The sequence below is a fragment of the Scyliorhinus torazame genome, chromosome 5 (genome assembly GCF_047496885.1).
Source record: "Scyliorhinus torazame isolate Kashiwa2021f chromosome 5, sScyTor2.1, whole genome shotgun sequence".
NCBI classification, from domain to species: Eukaryota; Metazoa; Chordata; class Chondrichthyes; order Carcharhiniformes; family Scyliorhinidae; genus Scyliorhinus; species Scyliorhinus torazame.
The window spans coordinates 101,510,976-101,531,196 of record NC_092711.1 but is presented as its reverse complement, the minus strand read 5'-3'; the positions used below and the strand labels follow the sequence as shown (position 1 = coordinate 101,531,196).

Genomic DNA, 20,221 nt, shown 5'->3' with positions numbered 1-20,221 from the left:
ACCACTCTCTGAAGGGCAACTAGGGATGGGTAATAAATGCTGACCTAACCAACGATGCCCACATCCCATAAAAATGAATTTTAAAAATGTAAGCCTATTTGTGACAATAAGAAAGATTATTAGATTGTTATTAGTAATGAACCTTGATTCGGCTATGCTGAGTGCTGCAAAACCCTAAACCCATTGTGCTACATTAGATGTGATGCGCAATTGGATAATATTTGTTAAGCAATTCTGACTGTTGTAAGAATTACGCTGGCACCCAATTTAAGATTATCATTTGGGCTTTCAGAGTGGTTCTAGAAGCTACATCTGTGTTCCAGAAGCTACATCTGTGAATACACAGAGCCCTGATTGATGCAGACCGAAGAGGCTGGAAACTCATATGCTTGCTTGAACTGAACAAAATAGTGACAGGTGTGTTCCATTGGCTGGATTGCGGGTTTGGGATGTGGAGCAAGGCCAGCAGCGCGGGTTCAATCCTGATACCGGCTGAGGTTATTCAGGAAGGCCCCTCCTTCTCAACGTTGCCCCTCGTCTGGGATGTGGTGATCCTCAGGTTAAATCACCACCAGTCATCTCTCCCCCTCAAAGGGGAAAGCAGCCTATGGTCATCTGGGTCGATGGCAATTTTACATGGCTCATTCCACAGGAAATGCCCTGATACAATCAGAGTCAACCTGCCTGGTTTGAATTTAAACAAAGCTTGTCTCATCAGTTAACTGGTGCACTCTCCATAGCAATGCCTCTCCATGGCAATGTCTCTCCACGGCAACGCCTCCCCATGGCAACACCTCTACCAATCAGAGTCCACTTATCAACAAATCAACACTCTCTTCTCATGAAGTTTAAATTGTTGTTCCCTTTACATTTTCTATTCTTGCGAATGTCCTAATGAGTGGAAGATGAAAAGCTTCAACTCTTTTCTCGATTACTGTTTTCATTACCTACCAGTCTGTAATGCTTGAGTAAGAAGTGAGCCTTCATTGAGTTACAATTAACTAATCAGTAGTTATAGTGAAAGGCTCACTTTTATTTGTTGTAAAAATGTAAAAGCCTAATTGTTGTGTATGTAAAGAATGTGCAATGAGGATAAATGTACTGGCAAGAGAGACCTTCCAACTCTGATTAACCTCAACATTTGAAACGGTATGAATAAGGTTTTGTACAGAATCAGATAAAGGGATATTATGAAACAGTTCAATTGTATTCCTGTCCAAGATAATGAGAGATGGTGATACAAGTAATTACCATCCAGTCATAAATTAATCTAGTGATCAAATTGAACAATTTTCATGTTGCAACAAGCCCAACTCTTGCCTTTGCCAATGTGTCGCATAGGAGACTGTTAAATAAGTTTAAGAGCCCATGGTGTTAAGGGTAAGATCCTGGCATAGATAGGGGATTGGCTGACTGGCAGAAGGCAGAGAGTGGTGATAAAGGGGTCTTTTTCAGGATGGCCACCGGTGACTAGTGGTTAGCCTAGGGTCTGTGCTGGGACCACAAATTTTCACAATGTACATTAATAATCTGGAAGAAGGAACTGAAGGCACTGTTTGCAGATGATAAGATCTGTAGAGGGACAGGTTGTATTGAGGGGGGCTGCAGAAGGATTTGGATAGGCTAGGAGAGTGAGCGAAAAGTGGCAGCTGGAATACAATGTGGAAAAGTGTGAGGTTATGCACTTTGGAAGGAGGAATTTAGGAATAGACTATTTTTTAAATGGGAAAATGCTTATGAAATCAGAAGCACAAAGGGACTTGGGAGTCCTTATTCAGGATTCTCTTAAGGTTAATGCGCAGGTTCAGTCGGCAGTTAGAAGGCAAATGCAGGGACTTCCGGGTGCGGCGATGACCAGCTGAGTCGCACGTTTCGGCAGGTCCCTGTGAAACGGACTTTTGGGCTCTTGATAGGAGCCCCAACGGCAATTTTGACGGCTAAAAACACTGTGCGGTAAACCAGAAGGGAATCCCCCCTGGATACGGATGGAAAAAGGAGGAGAGAGTGGCCAGATTGCAGTGGATCCTTGAGAACAGCGGCAAGGAAGGCAAGCAAAAACCAAGATGGCGTCGGAAGGTGGCAGTTTAACATGGGGCCCTGAACAACAAGAGTTCTTGAAATGCTGTGTGGAAGAGATCAAAAAGGAAATGAAGAAAGAGCTGTTGGCCCCGATACTACAGGCGATCGAAGGGCTAAAGGAGGAACAAAAGACCCAGGAGCGGGAGCTTCAGGTCGTGAAGGCAAAGGCAGCCGAGAATGAGGACGATATACAGGGCCTGGTGGTGAAGACGGAGATACAGGAGGCACATCAGAAACGATGTGTGGAAAGGTTGGAGGGACTGGAAAACAACGCAAGGAGGAACAATCTGAGGATTCTTGGTCTTCCTGAAGGTGTGGAGGGAGCGGACGTCGGGGCATATGTGAGCACGATGCTGCACTCGTTAATGGGAGCGGAGGCCCCGGCGGGTCCGTTGGAGGTGGAGGGAGCATACCGAGTGATGGCGCGAGGACCGAGAGCAGGAGAAATTCCCAGAGCCATAGTGGTGAGATTCCTCCGTTTTAAGGATAGAGAAATGGTCCTTAGATGGGCGAAGAAAACTCGGAGCAGTAAATGGGAGAACGCGGTGATCCGCGTTTATCAAGACTGGAGTGCGGAGGTGGCGAGAAGGAGGGCGAGCTTTAATCGGGCCAAGGCGGTGCTTCATAAAAAGAAGATAAAATTTGGAATGCTGCAACCGGCAAGACTGTGGGTCACATATCGAGGGAGGCACCACTACTTTGAGACGGCGGATGAAGCGTGGACTTTTATTGTGGAAGAAAAACTGGAATGAGCGGGTTATTAAAAAGTACGTTCGAACAAAGTGGTGGGGCGAATATGGGGGGCAAAGAGGGGTTTTATGTACTAATCCTGCGATGTGGTAACTTTTCTCTCTCCCACAGGTGGTGATGGGGGGAGGTGGAGGAGATGGGGCGTTGGCCATTGGAGGCGGGGCCAAGGGAGAAGCGCGGGCTTGGTTCCCGCGCTATGATAATCATGGCGGGAATAGAGAAGCAGGAAGGAGGGGGCGTCGCACGGTGCGAGCCGAGGTCACGGGGGGAAGCCGAGGTCAGCCAGAGTTTGCTGACTTCTGGGAGCAACATGGGGGGAGTAATTACGCTAGCGGGGGATCTAGCGGGGGGGTGGGAGGGGGGAATTACTGGGTTGCTGCTGCTGGGGAGAGGGGGGAGCTGGTATGGGAGAGGATGGGCGGGGGGGCACCGCCTGGGGGAGATACAGCTGCGTGGGAACCGGGTGAGGAGCTGGACAAAGGTGATGGCTAATCGACAAGGGCCGGGGGGGGTAGGAAGCCCCCCAACTCGGCTGATCACGTGGAACGTGAGAGGGCTGAACGGGCCGATAAAGAGGGTACGGGTACTCGCACACCTTAAGAAACTTAAGGCAGATGTGGTTATGTTACAGGAAACGCACCTGAAACTGATAGACCAGGTTAGGCTACGCAAAGGATGGGTGGGGCAGGTGTTCCATTCGGGGCTAGATGCGAAAAACAGGGGGGTGGCTATATTAGTGGGGAAGCGGGTAATGTTCGAGGCAAAGACTATAGTGGCGGATAACGGGGGCAGATACGTGATGGTGAGTGGCAAACTACAGGGGGAGACGGTGGTTTTGGTAAACTTATATGCCCCGAACTGGGATGATGCCAATTTTATGAGGCGGATGCTAGGACGCATTCCGGACCTAGAGATGGGAAAGCTGATAATGGGGGGGGGAGATTTTAATACGGTGTTGGAACCAGGGCTGGATAGGTCGAAGTCCAGGACTGGAAGGAGGCCGGCAGCAGCCAAGGTACTTAAAGATTTTATGGAGCAGATGGGAGGTGTAGACCCGTGGAGATTTAGCAGACCTAGGAGTAAGGAGTTCTCGTTTTTCTCCTATGTCCATAAAGTCTACTCGCGAATAGACTTTTTTGTGCTGGGTAGGGCATTGATCCCGAAGGTGAGGGGAACGGAGTATACGGCTATAGCCATTTCGGATCGCGCTCCACACTGGGTGGACTTGGAGATAGGGGAGGAAACAGGAGGGCGCCCACCCTGGAGAATGGACATGGGACTAATGGCAGATGAGGGTGTGTGTCTAAGGGTGAGGGGGTGCATTGAAAAGTACTTGGAACTCAATGATAATGGGGAGGTCCAGGTGGGAGTGGTCTGGGAGGCGTTGAAGGCGGTGGTTAGAGGGGAGCTGATATCAATAAGGGCACATAAAGGGAAGCAGGAGAGTAAGGAACGGGAGCGGTTGCTGCAAGAACTTTTGACGGTGGACAGACAATATGCGGAAGCACCGGAGGAGGGACTGTACAGGGAAAGGCAAAGGCTACATGTAGAATTTGACTTGCTGACTACAGGCACTGCAGAGGCACAATGGAGGAAGGCACAGGGTGTACAGTACGAATATGGGGAGAAGGCGAGCAGGTTGCTGGCACACCAATTGAGGAAAAGGGGAGCAGCGAGGGAAATAGGGGGAGTGAGGGATGAGGAAGGAGAGATGGAGCGGAGAGAGTGAATGGAGTGTTCAAGACATTTTATAAAAAATTATATGAAGCTCAACCCGCGAATGGGAGGGAGAGAATGATGGGCTTCTTGGATCGGCTGGAATTTCCCAAGGTGGAAGAGCAGGAAAGGGTGGGACTGGGAGCACAGATCGAGGTAGAAGAAGTGGTGAAAGGAATTAGGAGCATGCAGGCGGGAAAGGCCCCGGGACCGGATGGATTCCCAGTCGAATTCTATAGAAAATATGTGGACTTGCTCGCCCCGGTACTGACGAGGACCTTTAATGAGGCAAAGGAAAGGGGACAGCTGCCCCCAACTATGTCTGAAGCAACGATATCGCTTCTCTTAAAGAAGGAAAAGGACCCGCTACAATGCGGGTCCTATAGACCTATTTCCCTCCTAAATGTAGATGCCAAGGTCCTGGCCAAGGTAATGGCAATGAGAATAGAGGAATGTGTCCCGGGGGTGGTCCACGAGGACCAAACTGGGTTTGTGAAGGGGAGACAGCTGAACACGAATATACGGAGGTTGTTAGGGGTAATGATGATGGCCCCATCAGAGGGAGAAACGGAGATAGTAGTGGCGATGGATGCCGAGAAAGCATTTGATAGCGTGGAGTGGGATTATTTGTGGGAGGTGTTGAGGAGATTTGGTTTTGGAGAGGGGTATGTTAGATGGGTGCAGCTGTTGTATAGGGCCCCAGTGGCGAGCGTGGTCACGAATGGACGGGGATCTGCATATTTTCGGCTCCATAGAGGGACAAGGCAGGGATGCCCTCTGTCCCCATTATTGTTTGCACTGGCGATTGAGCCCCTGGCGATAGAGCCCCTGGCGATAGCGTTGAGGGGTTCCAAGAAGTGGAGGGGAGTACTTAGGGGAGGAGAAGAGCACCGGGTATCTTTGTATGCGGACGATTTGCTACTATACGTGGCGGACCCGGCGGAGGGGATGCCAGAAATAATGCGGATACTTGGGGAGTATGGGGATTTTTCAGGGTATAAATTGAACATGGGGAAAAGTGAGTTGTTTGTGGTGCATCCAGGGGAGCAGAGTAGAGAAATAGAGGACCTACCGTTGAGGAAGGTAACAAGGGACTTTCGTTACCTGGGGATCCAGATAGCTAAGAATTGGGGCACATTGCATAGGTTAAATTTAACGCGGTTGGTGGAACAGATGGAGGAGGATTTCAAGAGATGGGATATGGTATCCCTGTCAATGGCAGGGAGGGTGCAGGCGGTTAAGATGGTGGTCCTCCCGAGATTCCTCTTTGTGTTTCAGTGCCTCCCGGTGGTGATCACGAAGGCTTTTTTTAAAAGGATTGAAAAGAGCATCATGGGTTTTGTATGGGCCGGGAAGACCCCGAGAGTGAGGAAGGGATTCTTACAGCGTAGCAGGGATAGCCCCCCTATCCCTGCTACGCTGTAAGAATCCCTTACTACCGAGCCTAAGTGAGTATTATTGGGCCGCTAATATTTCAATGGTGAGTAAGTGGATGGGAGAGGAGGAGGGAGCGGCGTGGAAGAGATTAGAGAGGGCGTCCTGTAGGGGGACTAGCCTACAGGCTATGGTGACAGCCCCATTGCCGTTCTCACCGAGGAACTACACCACAAGCCCGGTGGTGGTGTCTACACTGAAGATTTGGGGACAGTGGAGACGGCATAGGGGAAAGACTGGAGCCTTGGGGGGGTCCCCGATAAGAAACAACCATAGGTTTGCCCCGGGGGGAATGGATGGGGGATATGGAATGTGGCAAAGAGCAGGAATAACGCAACTGAAAGATCTGTTTGTGGATGGGAAGTTCGCGAGTCTGGGAGCGCTGACCGAGAAATATGGGTTGCCCCAAGGGAATGCATTCAGGTATATGCAACTGAGGGCTTTTGCGAGGCAACAGGTGAGGGAATTCCCGCAGCTCCCGACGCATGAGGTGCAGGACAGAGTGATCTCAAAGACATGGGTGGGGGATGGTAAGGTGTCAGATATATATAGGGAAATGAGGGACGAAGGGGAGACTATGGTAGATGAACTAAAAGGGAAATGGGAAGAAGAGCTGGGGGAGGAGATCGAGGAGGGGCTGTGGGCAGATGCCCTAAGCAGGGTAAACTCGTCGTCCTCGTGTGCCAGGCTAAGCCTGATTCAGTTTAAGGTATTACACAGGGCGCATATGACTGGAGCACGGCTCAGTAAATTTTTTGGGGTGGAGGATAGGTGTGCGAGGTGCTCGAGAAGCCCAGCGAATCATACCCATATGTTTTGGTCATGCCCGGCACTACAGGGGTTTTGGATGGGGGTGACAAAGGTGCTTTCAAAAGTAGTGGGGGTCCGGGTCGAACCAAGCTGGGGGTTGGCTATATTTGGGGTTGCACAAGAGCCGGGAGTGCAGGAGGCGAGAGAGGCCGATGTTTTGGCCTTTGCGTCCCTAGTAGCCCGGCGCAGGATATTGCTAATGTGGAAAGAAGCCAAGCCCCCGGGGGTGGAGACCTGGATAAATGACATGGCGGGGTTTATAAAGCTAGAGCGGATTAAGTTCGTCCTAAGGGGGTCGGCTCAAGGGTTCACCAGGCGGTGGCAACCGTTCGTCGAATACCTCGCAGAAAGATAGACGGAATGGGAAAAAGAAGGCAGCAGCAGCAGCCCAGGATCGGGGGGGGGGGGGGGGGGGGAGGAGGAACCAGAAGGACTCTCAGGGTTGTTAATATATACTGTATAGTATGTATAGGTCGTTGCTACAGATAATTATATATTGGACTGTTAAATTATATTTTTGGAGAGTGTTACTTGTGACAAGGCAGTTGCCAATTAGGGCTAGTTTTCATTTTTGTTATTTATTATTTATTCATTTTTTGTTTATAAAATAGGTCATTGTTATTTGTGTTGTTATAATATTGTGTAAAAATGCACAATGTACTGTGTTGGTTGACCAAAAATTTTCAATAAAATATTTAATTAAAAAAAAAGAAGGCAAATGCAATGTTAGCATTCATGTCAAGAGGAAAGAATACAAGACCAGGGATGTACTTCTCAGTCTGTATAAGATCTGATCAGACCCCATTTTGAGTATTATGAGCAGTTTTGGGCCCATGTCTAAGGACGGATGTGCTGGCCTTGGAAAGTGTCCAGAAAAGGTTCACAAGAATGATCCCTGGAATGAAGAGCTTCTTGTATGAGGAATGGTTGAGGACTCTGGGTCTGTACTCGTTGGAGTTTCGAAGGATGAGAGGGGATCTGATTGAAACTTCTAGGGTACTGCGAGGCCTGGATAGAATGGACGTGGTGAGGATGTTTCCACTTGTAGGAAAAACTAGAACCAGTGGACACCATCTCCGACTAAAGGGACAATCCTTTAAAACAAAGATGAGGAGGAATTTCTTCAGCCCGAGGGTGGTGAATCTGTGGAACTCAATGCCGCAGAAAGCTATGGAGGTCAAATCACTGAGTGTATTTAAGACAGAGATAGATAGGTTCTTGATTAACAAGGGGATCAGGGGTATGGAGAGAAGGCAGGAGAATGGGGATGAGAAAAATATCAGACATAATTGAATGGTGGAGCAGACTCGATGGGCTGAGTTGCCTAATTCTGCTCCTATGTCTTATGGTGAGCTCATGGTCACTTTGGAGGATAAAATGAGGTTCCAAAGGTCTTGTTAGCCAAGTGCTAAAGACTACCGAGGCTACGTTCCACAGAAATTGCTGTCAGAGAAGGAGCCTGAGAGGGTTAGGCTTCTACAGATTGGTCACCTGCATGACGTTGTGAAGGTCAATATCTCAAAGTTGTTCAGTAAACCTTTATCTTTGAATAAACTTATTTATCTTGGGGATCACTGCACAATGTTCAGTGCCATTCACAACTCCTCAGATACTCAAGCAGTTCATTTCCAAATGCAACAAGACCTGGACAATATCCAGACTTGGGTTGATAAGTGGCAAGTAACATTCAAGCCAGTCAAGTGCCAGGCAATGGCCATTTCCAACAAGAGAGAATCTAACCAATTCCCCTTGACATTCAATGGCATTACCACCTCTGAACAGTGCTAACCACCATGCTGCCCATAAGTGTAATGCAATACTCTGCCTTTGCCTGAGTGGAGCTCCCAACAACAGGCAAGAAGCTTGACACCATCCAGGACAAAGCAGCCCACTTGATTGGTACCCCATCCACAACATTCACTCCTTCCACTACTAACAAACAGTGGCAATGGTGTGTAACATCTACAATATGCACTGGTGAAACTCACCAAAGCTCCTTACACAACGCCTTCCGAACCCCCAACCACGACCATCCAGTAGGACAAAGACAACAGATATATGAAAACACCATCACCTGGAAGTTCACCTCCAAATCACTCACCATCCTAACTTGGAAATATATTACCATTCCTTCACTGTCACTGGAACTCCCTCCCTAAGAGTACTGTGTGTGTACCAACACTTCAGGTACTTCAGGGGTTCAAGAAGGAAGCTCACCACCAACTTCTTGAGGTCACGTAGGGATGAGCGATAAATGTTGGCCAAGCCCGTTAATGCACATCCCTTGAATAAATAAAAATTAAATAATAATTAAGTTTATTAGTGTCATAAGTAGGCTTACATTACACTGGAATGAAGTTACTGTGAAAATCCCCTAGTTGCCACACTCCGGCGCCAGTTCGGGTACACTGAGGGAGAATTCACCTAACAAGCATCTTTGGGACTTGTGGGAGAAAGCTGGAGCGCCCGGAGGAAATCCACGCAGACACGGGGATAACGTGTAGACTCCGCACAGACAATGACCCAAGCCAGGAATCTAACCTGGGACCCTGGTGCTGTGAAGCAGCAGTGCTAACCACTGTGTTACCATGCCACCACCTTTCACTTAAACTGTTCTGGGTATACACAAGGCAGCCATCTTGAATCCTACCCCTGCCATTTCACATTATCCAATTCATACCCAGGTTATAAATACCTACGATTACCTTTCTCACAAGTCCCTATTATTTCTGCAGCAATTATAAATCGACCAGGCTGCTTCTGTTAGGTGACATTTAAACTACTAAGTACAACCGTGACTTACTACGCTTATTTTGCTTATCTCCAGACAAGCTAATTCTACATCTGAGATGTAATTCTACATCTAATCAAGGGCTGGTTAGCACAGGGCTAAATCGCTGGCTTTGAAAGCAGACCAATGCAGGCCAGCAGCATGGTTCAGTTCCCGTACCAGCCTCCCCGAACAGGTGCCGGAATGTGGCGACTAGGGGCTGTTCACAGTAACTACATTGAAGCCCACTTGTGACAATAAGTGATTTTCATTTCATTTCATTTTCACATCTTCATCTTCTGAGCCAGGATAATTTATCACGACTGTGTTGATCTCAAATGTGATCAACAGAACATACCCTTTCATCTCGTCCTATCCTCTGTGAAGTCAACTACCCCGCAATATTCAGTTTCCAGCCTCAGCAACTTTGCAAACACATCCCTGTATTGGCTGCGATACCATGCACATTTATTTCTATCTCTGCCATCAGTTCATCTATCTTATTACAAATACTGGTGTATTCAGATGGAGAGCATTTACATCTCTTTCTATCCTGTTCCCTACTTTGACCCTTTGTTGCATCATTATATTTGTACATATCTGATAACTCTGGTTATCATTGCCTGTATTGCTACTTTGACTATTGCCTTGTCTTTGTTCGTTAAATTTGGAGGGTATTACTTTTTTGTTCGCTATTTAATTCCAATCTAAGATGCTCATGCTCCCAGAGGAGAACCTCTTGCTGTATGCTACCGATGTTGCTGGCAACAACATCTACCACAATAACTACGCCAACCCTCTCCTTCTCTGTATTCTATGGAGCAGATCCCCCACCATTCATGATGCGGACTTAAGCGTTTTACATCTGTGGTTCAAATTATAATCGGACCACGAAAGATGAATTTGTATTCAACAATATCTCGTCGTAATGGCGATTTGATTACCCAGCATGCACTGAGAGGGTGAATATGCCCGAACTTCACTACGGGCGTTCATTGCGCAAGCGCACTACCGCTCATGCTGGAGCGTGCGCAGTGCGGGTGTTGGCAGTGGTCGGATGGGTTGATGTTGGAGTCGCAGGAAGAGCAGAAAGTGATTGGAGACAGCAGGTGAGTGAGGTTAAATGGAGGCGGTGGGCGAGAGGGGAGGCTTCATAAACACCTGGGGCAGGAAGGGAAGCTTTAATAAAACTGGATGGAGGCCTTATACCACAAATGAAAAGCTCGAGGTCCCGTGTTTGGACCGATTATGCAGCCGCCATCTTGTTCAATAGACGAAGTTGGGGCCATCTTTATGGGGGGCACTGGGCAGCAGAGCGCATGCACGGCCGCCATCTTTATTGGGGCCAATAGGATCCGCCCATGAGACCAGGGTGGAGTCGGTCAATCTTGCTATCGTGGGAATAGGCGGTCCTGTTGGTGATGTGAATGTGTGCTCAGAATCTTGGTTTGGGAATTAGTAAATAGTTTACTTCAGCCAATCCCCAGGGAGAGGGCTGGAGTCAGTGGCTAAGGAGTTTGTACTGGGGACTGAAGGCAAAGATCTCGCTCTGCCCCATATTCAAATAGAGGAAATCCAATACAGTCAGGCAAGTCACGAAGATGACCTGGTCCATCTAGGAGGTGCAGTTTTAGGGTTTGGGAAATTGTACTTCAGTTGTAGGTTTATAAAATACTTCTCCATCGCTCTGTGTCTCCCACACCTTTTCCTGTCCCTCTGCTCCCATTCTCGCTCTGTCTCTCTCACTTCCCCTCGCTGCTTCTCTTATCACAAAATTCTCTACCCCATAGGGTTGTGGGTGTACTATCATTGAATATATTTAAGGCTGAGATGGAGGGAATTGAGGGCGGCATGTTAGCACAGTGGTTAGCACTGTTGCTTCACAGCGCCATGGTCCCACGTTCGATTCACGCTTGTTCTCCCTGTGTCGGCGTGGGTTTCCTCCCACAAGTTCCAAATACGTGCTGTTCGGGGAACATTGTGAATTCTCCCTCTCTGTACTCCAACAGGCACCGGGCTTTTCACAGTAACTTCATTTGAAGCCTACTTGTGACAATAAGCGATTTTCATTTTCATTCATTTCATTTCATGTGGCGACGAGGGACTTTTCACAGTAACGTCATTGCAGTGTTATAATGCGGATTAGACTACTTGTGACAATAGTACAGATTATTATTGTTTTGGTCTCTTGGGAAGTCAAAAGGATCTGGGGAACTGATGGGAAAGTGGAGTTGAAGATTAAGATCAGCCATGATTGTGCTGGAAGGTGGAGCAGGCTCGACGGGCCAAGTGTTCTACTTCTCCTATTATGTTGTTACAGAGGGCAGAGTCTTGTCTCGGTCCACAACGGTGGCAAGTTCCCTTCACTGAAAGACATGAATGAACCAGTTGGTTTTCTGCAAAAATCCAGCAGCTTTCCTGGTCATTGTTTTCCTAGTGCCGGCCCCACAAATGACCAGATTCATTCAGCTCAATTTCAGAACCTGCCTTTGTGTTTTAGTGGGTTTTTTCTCACTCCCTATTTTCTGTTTCAAATCAATTTCACAGAATACTCGAAAGGGAGGATTTGCAATCAAGAAACACAAAGCAAACCATGTCATAATCGGACGCAGTTCCCCATTTAGTTGTAAACTGAATATCGATGAATTTTTATCATGGAAGAAAACGGCAACATTCACACTGAGGAGAAACCCTGGAAATGTGGAGACTGTGAGGAGGAATTTAGATCCCCATCTGAGTTGGAATCTCATCGACGCAGTCACACTGGGGAGAGGCCGTTCACCTGTTTTGCGTGTGGGAAGGGATTTGCTCGATCATCCAACCTGCTGCAACACCAGCGGGTTCACACTGTGGAGAGAACATTCACCTGTCCACAGTGTGGGAAGGGATTCACTCAATCCTCCCAGCTGCTGAGACACCAGCGAGTTCATAGTGGGGAGAAACCATTCATCTGCCCCGAGTGTGGGAAGGGATTCACTCGCACATCAGGGCTGCTGACGCACCAGCGAGTTCACACTGGGGAGAGGCCATTCACCTGCTCCAAGTGTGGAAAGGGATTCGCTCAGTCATCCAACCTGCTGAAACACCAGCGAATTCACACCGAGGAGAGACCTTTCAAATGCCCAGACTGTGGGCAGTACTATAAAAGTTCCCTGGACCTAATGCGTCATCAAATTGTTCACACTGATGAGAGACCGTTCAAGTGCTCTCACTGTGGGTCTGGGTTCAGGCGATCAGAAGAACTCACTGTGCACCTACGAATTCACACTGGGGAAAGACCATTCACCTGCTCAGAGTGTTTGAAGCGATTCACTCAGTCATCTGCACTGCTGACGCACCAGCGAGTCCACACTGGGGAGAGACCATTCCCTTGCTCAGAGTGTGGGAAGAGATTCACTGATTTATCCACCCTGCTGAAACACCAGAGTGTTCACACTGATGAGAGACCTTTTAAATGCTCGGACTGTGTAAAGTGCTATAAAAGTCATCGGCAACTGATGTATCATCAACGTGTTCACACCACTGAGAGACCATTTAAATGTCTAGACTGCGAGAAGTGCTACAAAAGTTCTGGGGAACTGATCCGCCATCAACGCGTTCACACTGACGAGAGACCATTCAAGTGCTCTTACTGTGAGACAGGTTTCAGGGGACCAGAACAACTCACTGCGCACCAGAGAATTCACACTGGGGAGAGGCCATTCACCTGCTCCAAATGTGGGAGGGGATTCACTCAGTCATCCACACTGCTGCGACACCAGCGAGTTCACACTGGGGAGAGACCGTTCGCCTGCCCAGAGTGTGGGAAGGGATTTACTACCTCATCCACCCTGTGCAAACACCAGCATGTTCACAATGAACAACAGTGATTGGATTTTGTGATTAATCATATCCACACTGAACCATGTTTATTAGGGTCTGTTTCTGCTGATGTTAGTAAACTCCAGCCCATATATCTTCACTAATATTGTAGATAATGGTCAAATAAATCAGTTTTGTGCTAAACACTGTGTTGAGTCTCAAACACAACTTAGTTCTTTTTGGAGTGTTCTCCCTCTCCCCCGTCTCCTCCATCCTCACCTCCAACAACAAGTGTGAGGAGCTCATGGAGTTTCTTTGTCACCAAGGTTGAGACAATCTGATCAGCTGCCTCTGCTGCTTCCCTCCCACTAACCCACCAGGCCAAACTATTTCTACATTTCCTCAAAGTCTGAGCCCTGAACTACATCTTTCTCCAGTTTCTCTATCTCCTTCCCTCTCAGAGCTCACCTTGTCCATGAGACCCACCTTCTGCTCCTTTGACCCTATCCTCAGAAAAATGCTGACTATCCAACTTCTTCATGTGACTGATATCCTTAGTGATTCTCTCTTAAATTCACTATCATCAATCATCCTTTTTTTAAAAAAGTGTCCATCCCACCACCTTTGCAAACTAGCACCCTATCTCCAACCTGCCTTTCCAAAATTCTTTTAATCTGTGTCCCCCGAGGATCTGTCCTCGGCCGCTCCTATTTCCCATCTCCACGCTGCCACGAGGTGACATCATCCAAAAGCACATTGTTAGTTTTCACATGGACACTGACAACACCCAGCTCTACCTCACTCCCATCCCTCTCCATTCCTCCACTGTTACTAAATTATCAAACTGCTTATCCCACATCCAGTACTGAATGAGCAGAAAATTCTTCCAATTAAATATCGGGAAGATCAAAGCTATTGTCTTCAGTCACCATTAGAAATGCCGTTCCCTAACTCCCGAGTCCATCCCTCTCCCTGCGAACTGTCTGAGACTGAAGCACACTCTGCACAATCTCCGTGTCAGATTTGACCCCAAGATGAGTTTCTGACCCCATATCCACACCATCACTAATATCAGATATTTCAATCTCCATAATGTCACCTGTGTCCATCCCCACCCCTAGCTCATCTGCTGCTGAAACCCTCATCCATGCCCCTGTTACCTTTGACTTGATGATTCCAATACATTCCTGTCCAGCCTCTCACATTCACCCCACACGGAAATGTGAGATCATCCAAAACTCTGCTGCCTGAGTGCTTTCTCACACCAAGTCCTGTTCACCATCAGCCCTGTGCTCACTGACTTTGCTCCTGGTCTGGTAATGCCTCAATTTAAAAATTCACATCTTTGTTTCAAATTCCTCCCTGGCCTCGTCCCTCCCTCTGTCTGTAATCTCCAGTCGTGCTCTCTCTCAGATGTTTGTACTCTTCTCATTCTGGCCTCTTCATATCTCCGATTTTAAAAAAAAAAATGATTTTCATTGGATTTTTGTCCTGAGTATACTTCGCCGTTATGTACACAGGATATATGTATATACATGTAAGTAAGCATCCGTTTGTGCCGGCGAGGCACTTCCGGAGGGCAATCCTCCAATGGGCCTGGTGCCGGTGATGGCCCTCGCTTCTCCCGGTCGGATTTCGCCGCCGTTGTCTTTCGTGCACGCTGCCGCTGCAGCCGGCCCCCCCGTCCTCCACCTGTATTTTCCTTTTTCTCTGTTCCTATGGATGTCAGGTTGGTTAACGTTCCCCCCCCCCCCATACCTCCCTGGCTCTCCTCTATTGTTCCCTATCCCTTCCCTCCTCCCACCCCACCCCCGCGGTTCGCCTTTCCTGCCTCTTAGAATGAGTTCTCCCCCCCCCCCCCACCCACCCACCCACCAATCTCTCGTTCTATCTCACCCTCTCGTGGTTTGGCTGCTTTCCCCTGGTTCCTGGCTATTCTTCTCCTTGTTTGTTGGCCACAAACGAGTCCCGGAACAATCGGGTGAATGGCTCCCACGTCCTGTGGAAGTCGTCGCCTGACCCTCGGATGGCGTATTAATTTTTCTCCATTTGGAGAGATTCTGAGAGGTCGGACAGCCAGTCTGCTGCTTTCGGTGGTGCTGCTGACCGCCAGCCGAACAGGATCCGCTCTCCTCCCCAGGAATAGATTTGGCTGGTCTAAAACCCCGAAGACCGCCACTTTCGGGCATGGCTCCACCCTCACCCCCACCACTTTGGACATTGCCTCGAAGAAGGCGGTCCAGTACTCCACAAGTCTGGGGCAAGACCAGAACATGTGGGCGTGGTTGGCCGGACCTTCTTGGCACCATTCACATCTATCGTCCACTTCCGGGAAGAACCTACTCATACGGGTTCTTGTTAAGTGGGCTCCATGTACCATTTTTAGTTGCGCCAGGCTGAGCCTTGAGCAGGTGGAGGTGGAGTTGACCCTATGCAGTGCTTCGCTCCAGAGTCCCCACCCTATCTCGATCCCCAGGTCCTCCTCCCATTTCCTTCTTGTTGCGTCCAGTACGGTGTCGGCCCCTTCTACCAGTCGGTTGTACATGTCGCTGCAGTTTCCTCTCTCTAATATGCTTGTGTCCAGTAACTCTTCCAGTAATGTCCGTCGTGGCAGTTGTGGGTAAGTCCTTGTCTCATTTCGTAGCAAGTTTCTCAGCTGCAGGTACCTTAAGCTCGCTCCCCCAGGTCATCTGGAATTTCTCCGTCAGTTCGTCCAGAGTCGCAACCCTGCCGTCGGTGTTTAGGTCTCTGACTGTATCAGTGTCCCCTCGTCCTGTCTCCACATTTTGAAGGTGGCGTCGGTCTGTGCTGGTGTGAACCGATGGTTGTTACAGATGGGAGCTTTGTCTGACATTTTGGTCAGGCCAAATTGCTGCCATAGCTGGTTCCAGTACTGGAGTGTGGCTAACGCCACCGGGCTGCTGGAGTGTTGTTTGGGTAGGGATGGGAGTGCCGCCGTGGCGAGGGCCCGGAGGGAGGTCCCCTTACTGGAGGCCTCCTCTGCGCGCACCCACTCGGCCTCTGGCCCCTCCCCTTGATTTTGTTTTTTGTAAGACCTTCTTTGTGATCCTAGCATTCTTCCCCCCCCCCCCCCCCCCCCCTGCCCCCCCCCATACAAACGCCATGATTACTTTGTCTACTGCTTGGAAAAAGGCCTTGGGGATGTAGATCGGGATGGCCCTGAGTAGGAAGAGGTACCTCACATCTCTGATTTTAATAACGCCACCATTCGTGGCAGGACTTGGGTATGAAACTCTGAAATTCACTCCCTGGAAGCTCCATCTCTCTCCTGATTAAAGGTGGTTGTTAAAATCTGCCTCTCCAATCATGCGTTTGTCCATCTGTTCAAATATCTCCCGATGTGACTCAGTGCCAATGTTTTACTTCATGAGTTTCCCCTGAAACACATTGGGATGTTTTATTACATTAATCATGTTGTATAAATACAAGTTGTTGCTGTTTCATGACCGCCAGTTAAAGCAGAGTAAGATTCCACAAACAGCAGTCAGATGAGTAACTGATGTTTTTTCGTGCTGTCAGTTAAAACAGGAATGTAGGTCCCACTGCAGCAGGAGAACTCCCCGGTGAACAGGATATGGAGTTGAGCTCTCCTGAGCTGAGAGTGGAGCTGATTGAGCTGTCAGGCATGTCGTGTATCCGGTGTACACAAGTTACAAACCTTATCTCATACTTTTAATGTTCTCAGTAAGTACACAGTCCATGCAAACCAATGGGTGAAATGTGGTCAGACAAACCAAACTCTCAAACCAAGTGACCGACACCATCCAATACAACGTCTATGGATTTCTCTTCAATTCCCCAGACCTTTGTCACACTGTGAGCCACTTCAAAGTTCTTGCTCTCCCAATATAACTCTGGTTGCTAAGCAATAGTCTAGATTTTCTAAACCCGTACATTTGCTTTACTTTCTGTATACTGTCAATGGCAGAACCCTGAGGAACATTAACATACAGAGGGATCTGGGTGTGCAGGTCCACAGTTCCCTAAAAGTGGTAACACAGGTGGCCAAGGTGATTAAGAAGGCTTATGGTCTGCTTGCCTTCATCGGCCGGGGCATTGATGTTTGAAACCTTTTGGAACAGAGAGCAAGGATCCCTATCTTGACTTTGGAATCGCTCATGCTAGTTGTGTCCTAATGAATCAAGATATTTCCGACTGCAAATCCTTCCATTCCAATCCCTTGTAAACACATCAATCAGAGACATCACTGCCAGGACAGGATAGAAATTTGAAACTGATATTCTAGTTATCACACAACATTCTCTCCCTCAATAATCTCTCCCTCAATGTTAACAAAATGAAGGGGATTGTCATCGACTTCAGGAAGCGTAGTGGAGAACATGCCCCTGTCTACATCAATGGGAATGAAATAGAAAGGGTCGAGAGCTTCAAGTTTTTAGATGTCCAGATTACCAACAACCTGTCCTGCTCACCCCCCACATGCCGACACTCTAGTTAAGAAAGCCCACCAACGACTACTTTCTCAGAAGACTGAGGAAATTTGGCATGTCAGCTACGACTCTCACCAACTTTTACAAATGCACCATCGGAAAGCACTCTTTCGGGTTGTATTTTAGCTTGGTATGGTGAATGGTTCCTGCTCTGCCCAAGACTGCAGGAAAGTACAAACGGTCGTGAATGTAGCCCAATCCATCACGCAAACCAGCCTCCCATCCATCGACTCTGTCTACAATTCATGCTGCCTTGGAAAGGCAGCCAGCATAATTAAGGACCCTACACACCCCGGACATACTCTCTTCCACCAGGAAAAAGATACAAAGGTTTGAGGTCAAGTATCAACCGACTCAAGAACAGCTTCTTCCCTACAGCCATCAGACTTTTGAATGGACCTACATCGTATTAAGTTGATCTTTTCTCTGCACCCTAGCTATGATTTGACATTACATTTTGTAGTCTCTCCTTCCTTCCCTATGTATGGTATGCATTGTCTGTATAGCAAGAAACAATCCTTTTCACTGTATACTAATACATGTTGTGGAGATGCTGGCGTTGGACTGGGGTGAGCACAGTAAGAAGTCTTACAACACTAGGTTAAAGTCCAACAGGTTTATTTCGATGTCACTAGCTTTCAGAGCGCTGCTCCTTCCTCGGCTGAATGAAGAGGCATGTTCCAGAAACATATATATATATATATATATATATATATATATATATAGACAGATTCAAAGATGCCAGACAATGCTTGGAATGCGAGCATTAGCAGGTGATTAAATCTTTACAGATCCAGAGATGGGGTAACCCCAAATTAAAGAGGTGTGAGTTGTGTCAAGCCAGGACAGTTGGTAGGATTTCGCAGGCCAGATGGTGGGGGATGAATGTAATGCGACATGAATCCCAGGTCCTGGTTGCGGCCGCATTCATGTGTGCGGAACTTGGCTATAAACTTCTGCTCGGCGATTCTGCATTGTCGCGCGTCCTGAAGGCCGCCTTTTCACTGTACCTCAGTACACGTGACAATAAATCCAATCCAATCTCCAACAAAAGAGTATCTGACCATTACCCCTTGACATTCAATGGCTGAATCCCCCACTACACCTTGGAGGTTACCATTGACCAGAAGCTGAATTGGACTAGCCACATACATATTATGGCTGCAAGAGCAGGTCACAGGCTAGCAATCCTGTGGTGACTATCTCACCTCCTGACTCCCCAAAGCCTGTCCGGCATCTCCAAGGACGAAGTCAGGAGTGTGATGGAATACTCTCCCCTTGCCTGGATGAGTGCAGCTCCAACTGCACTCAAGAAGCTTGGCAAAACTCAGAACAAATCAACCCACTTGATTGGCATCTTTTCCTCATTCACTGCCCCCACCACTGATGTACAATATTGGCTGCGTCTACCATCTACAAGATGTGCTGCAGAAACCCACCAAGGCTCCTTCAGCAGCAATTTCCAAACTCACAACGTCTGCCAATTAATGATAAAAATCTTTATTAGTGTCACAAGTAGGCTTACATTAACACTGCAATGAAGTTACTGTGAAAATCCCCTAGTCGCCACATTTAGGCGTCTGTTTGGGTACACTGAGGGAGAATTCAGAATGTCCAATTTACCTAACAGCACATCTTTCGGGACTTGTGGGAGGAAACCGGAGCACCCGGAGGAAACCCACGCAAACACGGGGAGAACGTGCAGACTCCGCACAGACAGTGACCCAAACCGGGAATTCAAACAGGGAATTGAACCCGGGTCCCTGGCGCTGTGAAACAATAGTGCTAACCATTGTGCGACAGTATCATCCAATTAGAAGGTAGAAAGACGAGGACAGCAGATACATGAGAACACCTCCACCTAGGAATTCACCTCCAAGTCACTCATGTCAGGAAAACAGATAGTTTTAAGTGATCTGTATTTGTGTTGTTAAATATTAAAATCGAGTATAGATTTCAGTGGGTTTGATTCAGTATTCTGTGCAGGAACAGAACAAAGAAAAGTACAGCACAGGAACAGGTCCTTCGGCCCTCCAAGCCTGTGCCGACCATGCTGCCCGTCTAAACTAAAATCTTCGACACTTCCTGGGTCCGTATCCCTCTATTCCCATCCTATTCATGTATTTGTCAAGATGCCCCTTAAATATCACTATCGTCCCTGCTTCCACCACCTCCGGCAACGAGTTCCAGTACCCTCTGTGTAAAAAAACTTGCCTCGTTCATCCCCTCTAAACCTTGCCCCTCGCACCTTAAACCTATGCCCCCTAGTAATTGACCTCTCTACCCTGGGGAAAAGCCTCTGACTATCCACTCTGTCTATGCCCCTCAATTTTATACACCTCGATCAGGTCGCCCCTCAACCTCTGTCATTCCAGTGAGAACAAACCAA

The 20,221-nt window shown here is 48.1% G+C and overlaps 2 protein-coding genes across 2 annotated transcripts in view; one reads left to right on the top strand and one right to left on the bottom strand.

Annotated features, from left to right (window-relative positions):
- LOC140419227 (uncharacterized) overlaps positions 1 to 20,221 on the bottom strand; it is a 408,534-nt gene that overhangs the window by 112,706 nt on the left and 275,607 nt on the right. The gene's annotated exons all lie outside the window — the stretch shown is intronic.
- LOC140419244 (uncharacterized) overlaps positions 10,589 to 20,221 on the top strand; it is a 49,132-nt gene continuing 39,499 nt past the window's right edge. The window contains exons 1-2 of the mRNA XM_072503066.1: positions 10,589 to 10,668; positions 12,107 to 13,323. Of these exons, the coding sequence (XP_072359167.1) occupies positions 12,214 to 13,323 (1,110 nt within the window). The 5' untranslated portion in view covers positions 10,589 to 10,668; positions 12,107 to 12,213. The remainder of the gene's footprint in view (positions 10,669 to 12,106; positions 13,324 to 20,221) is intronic.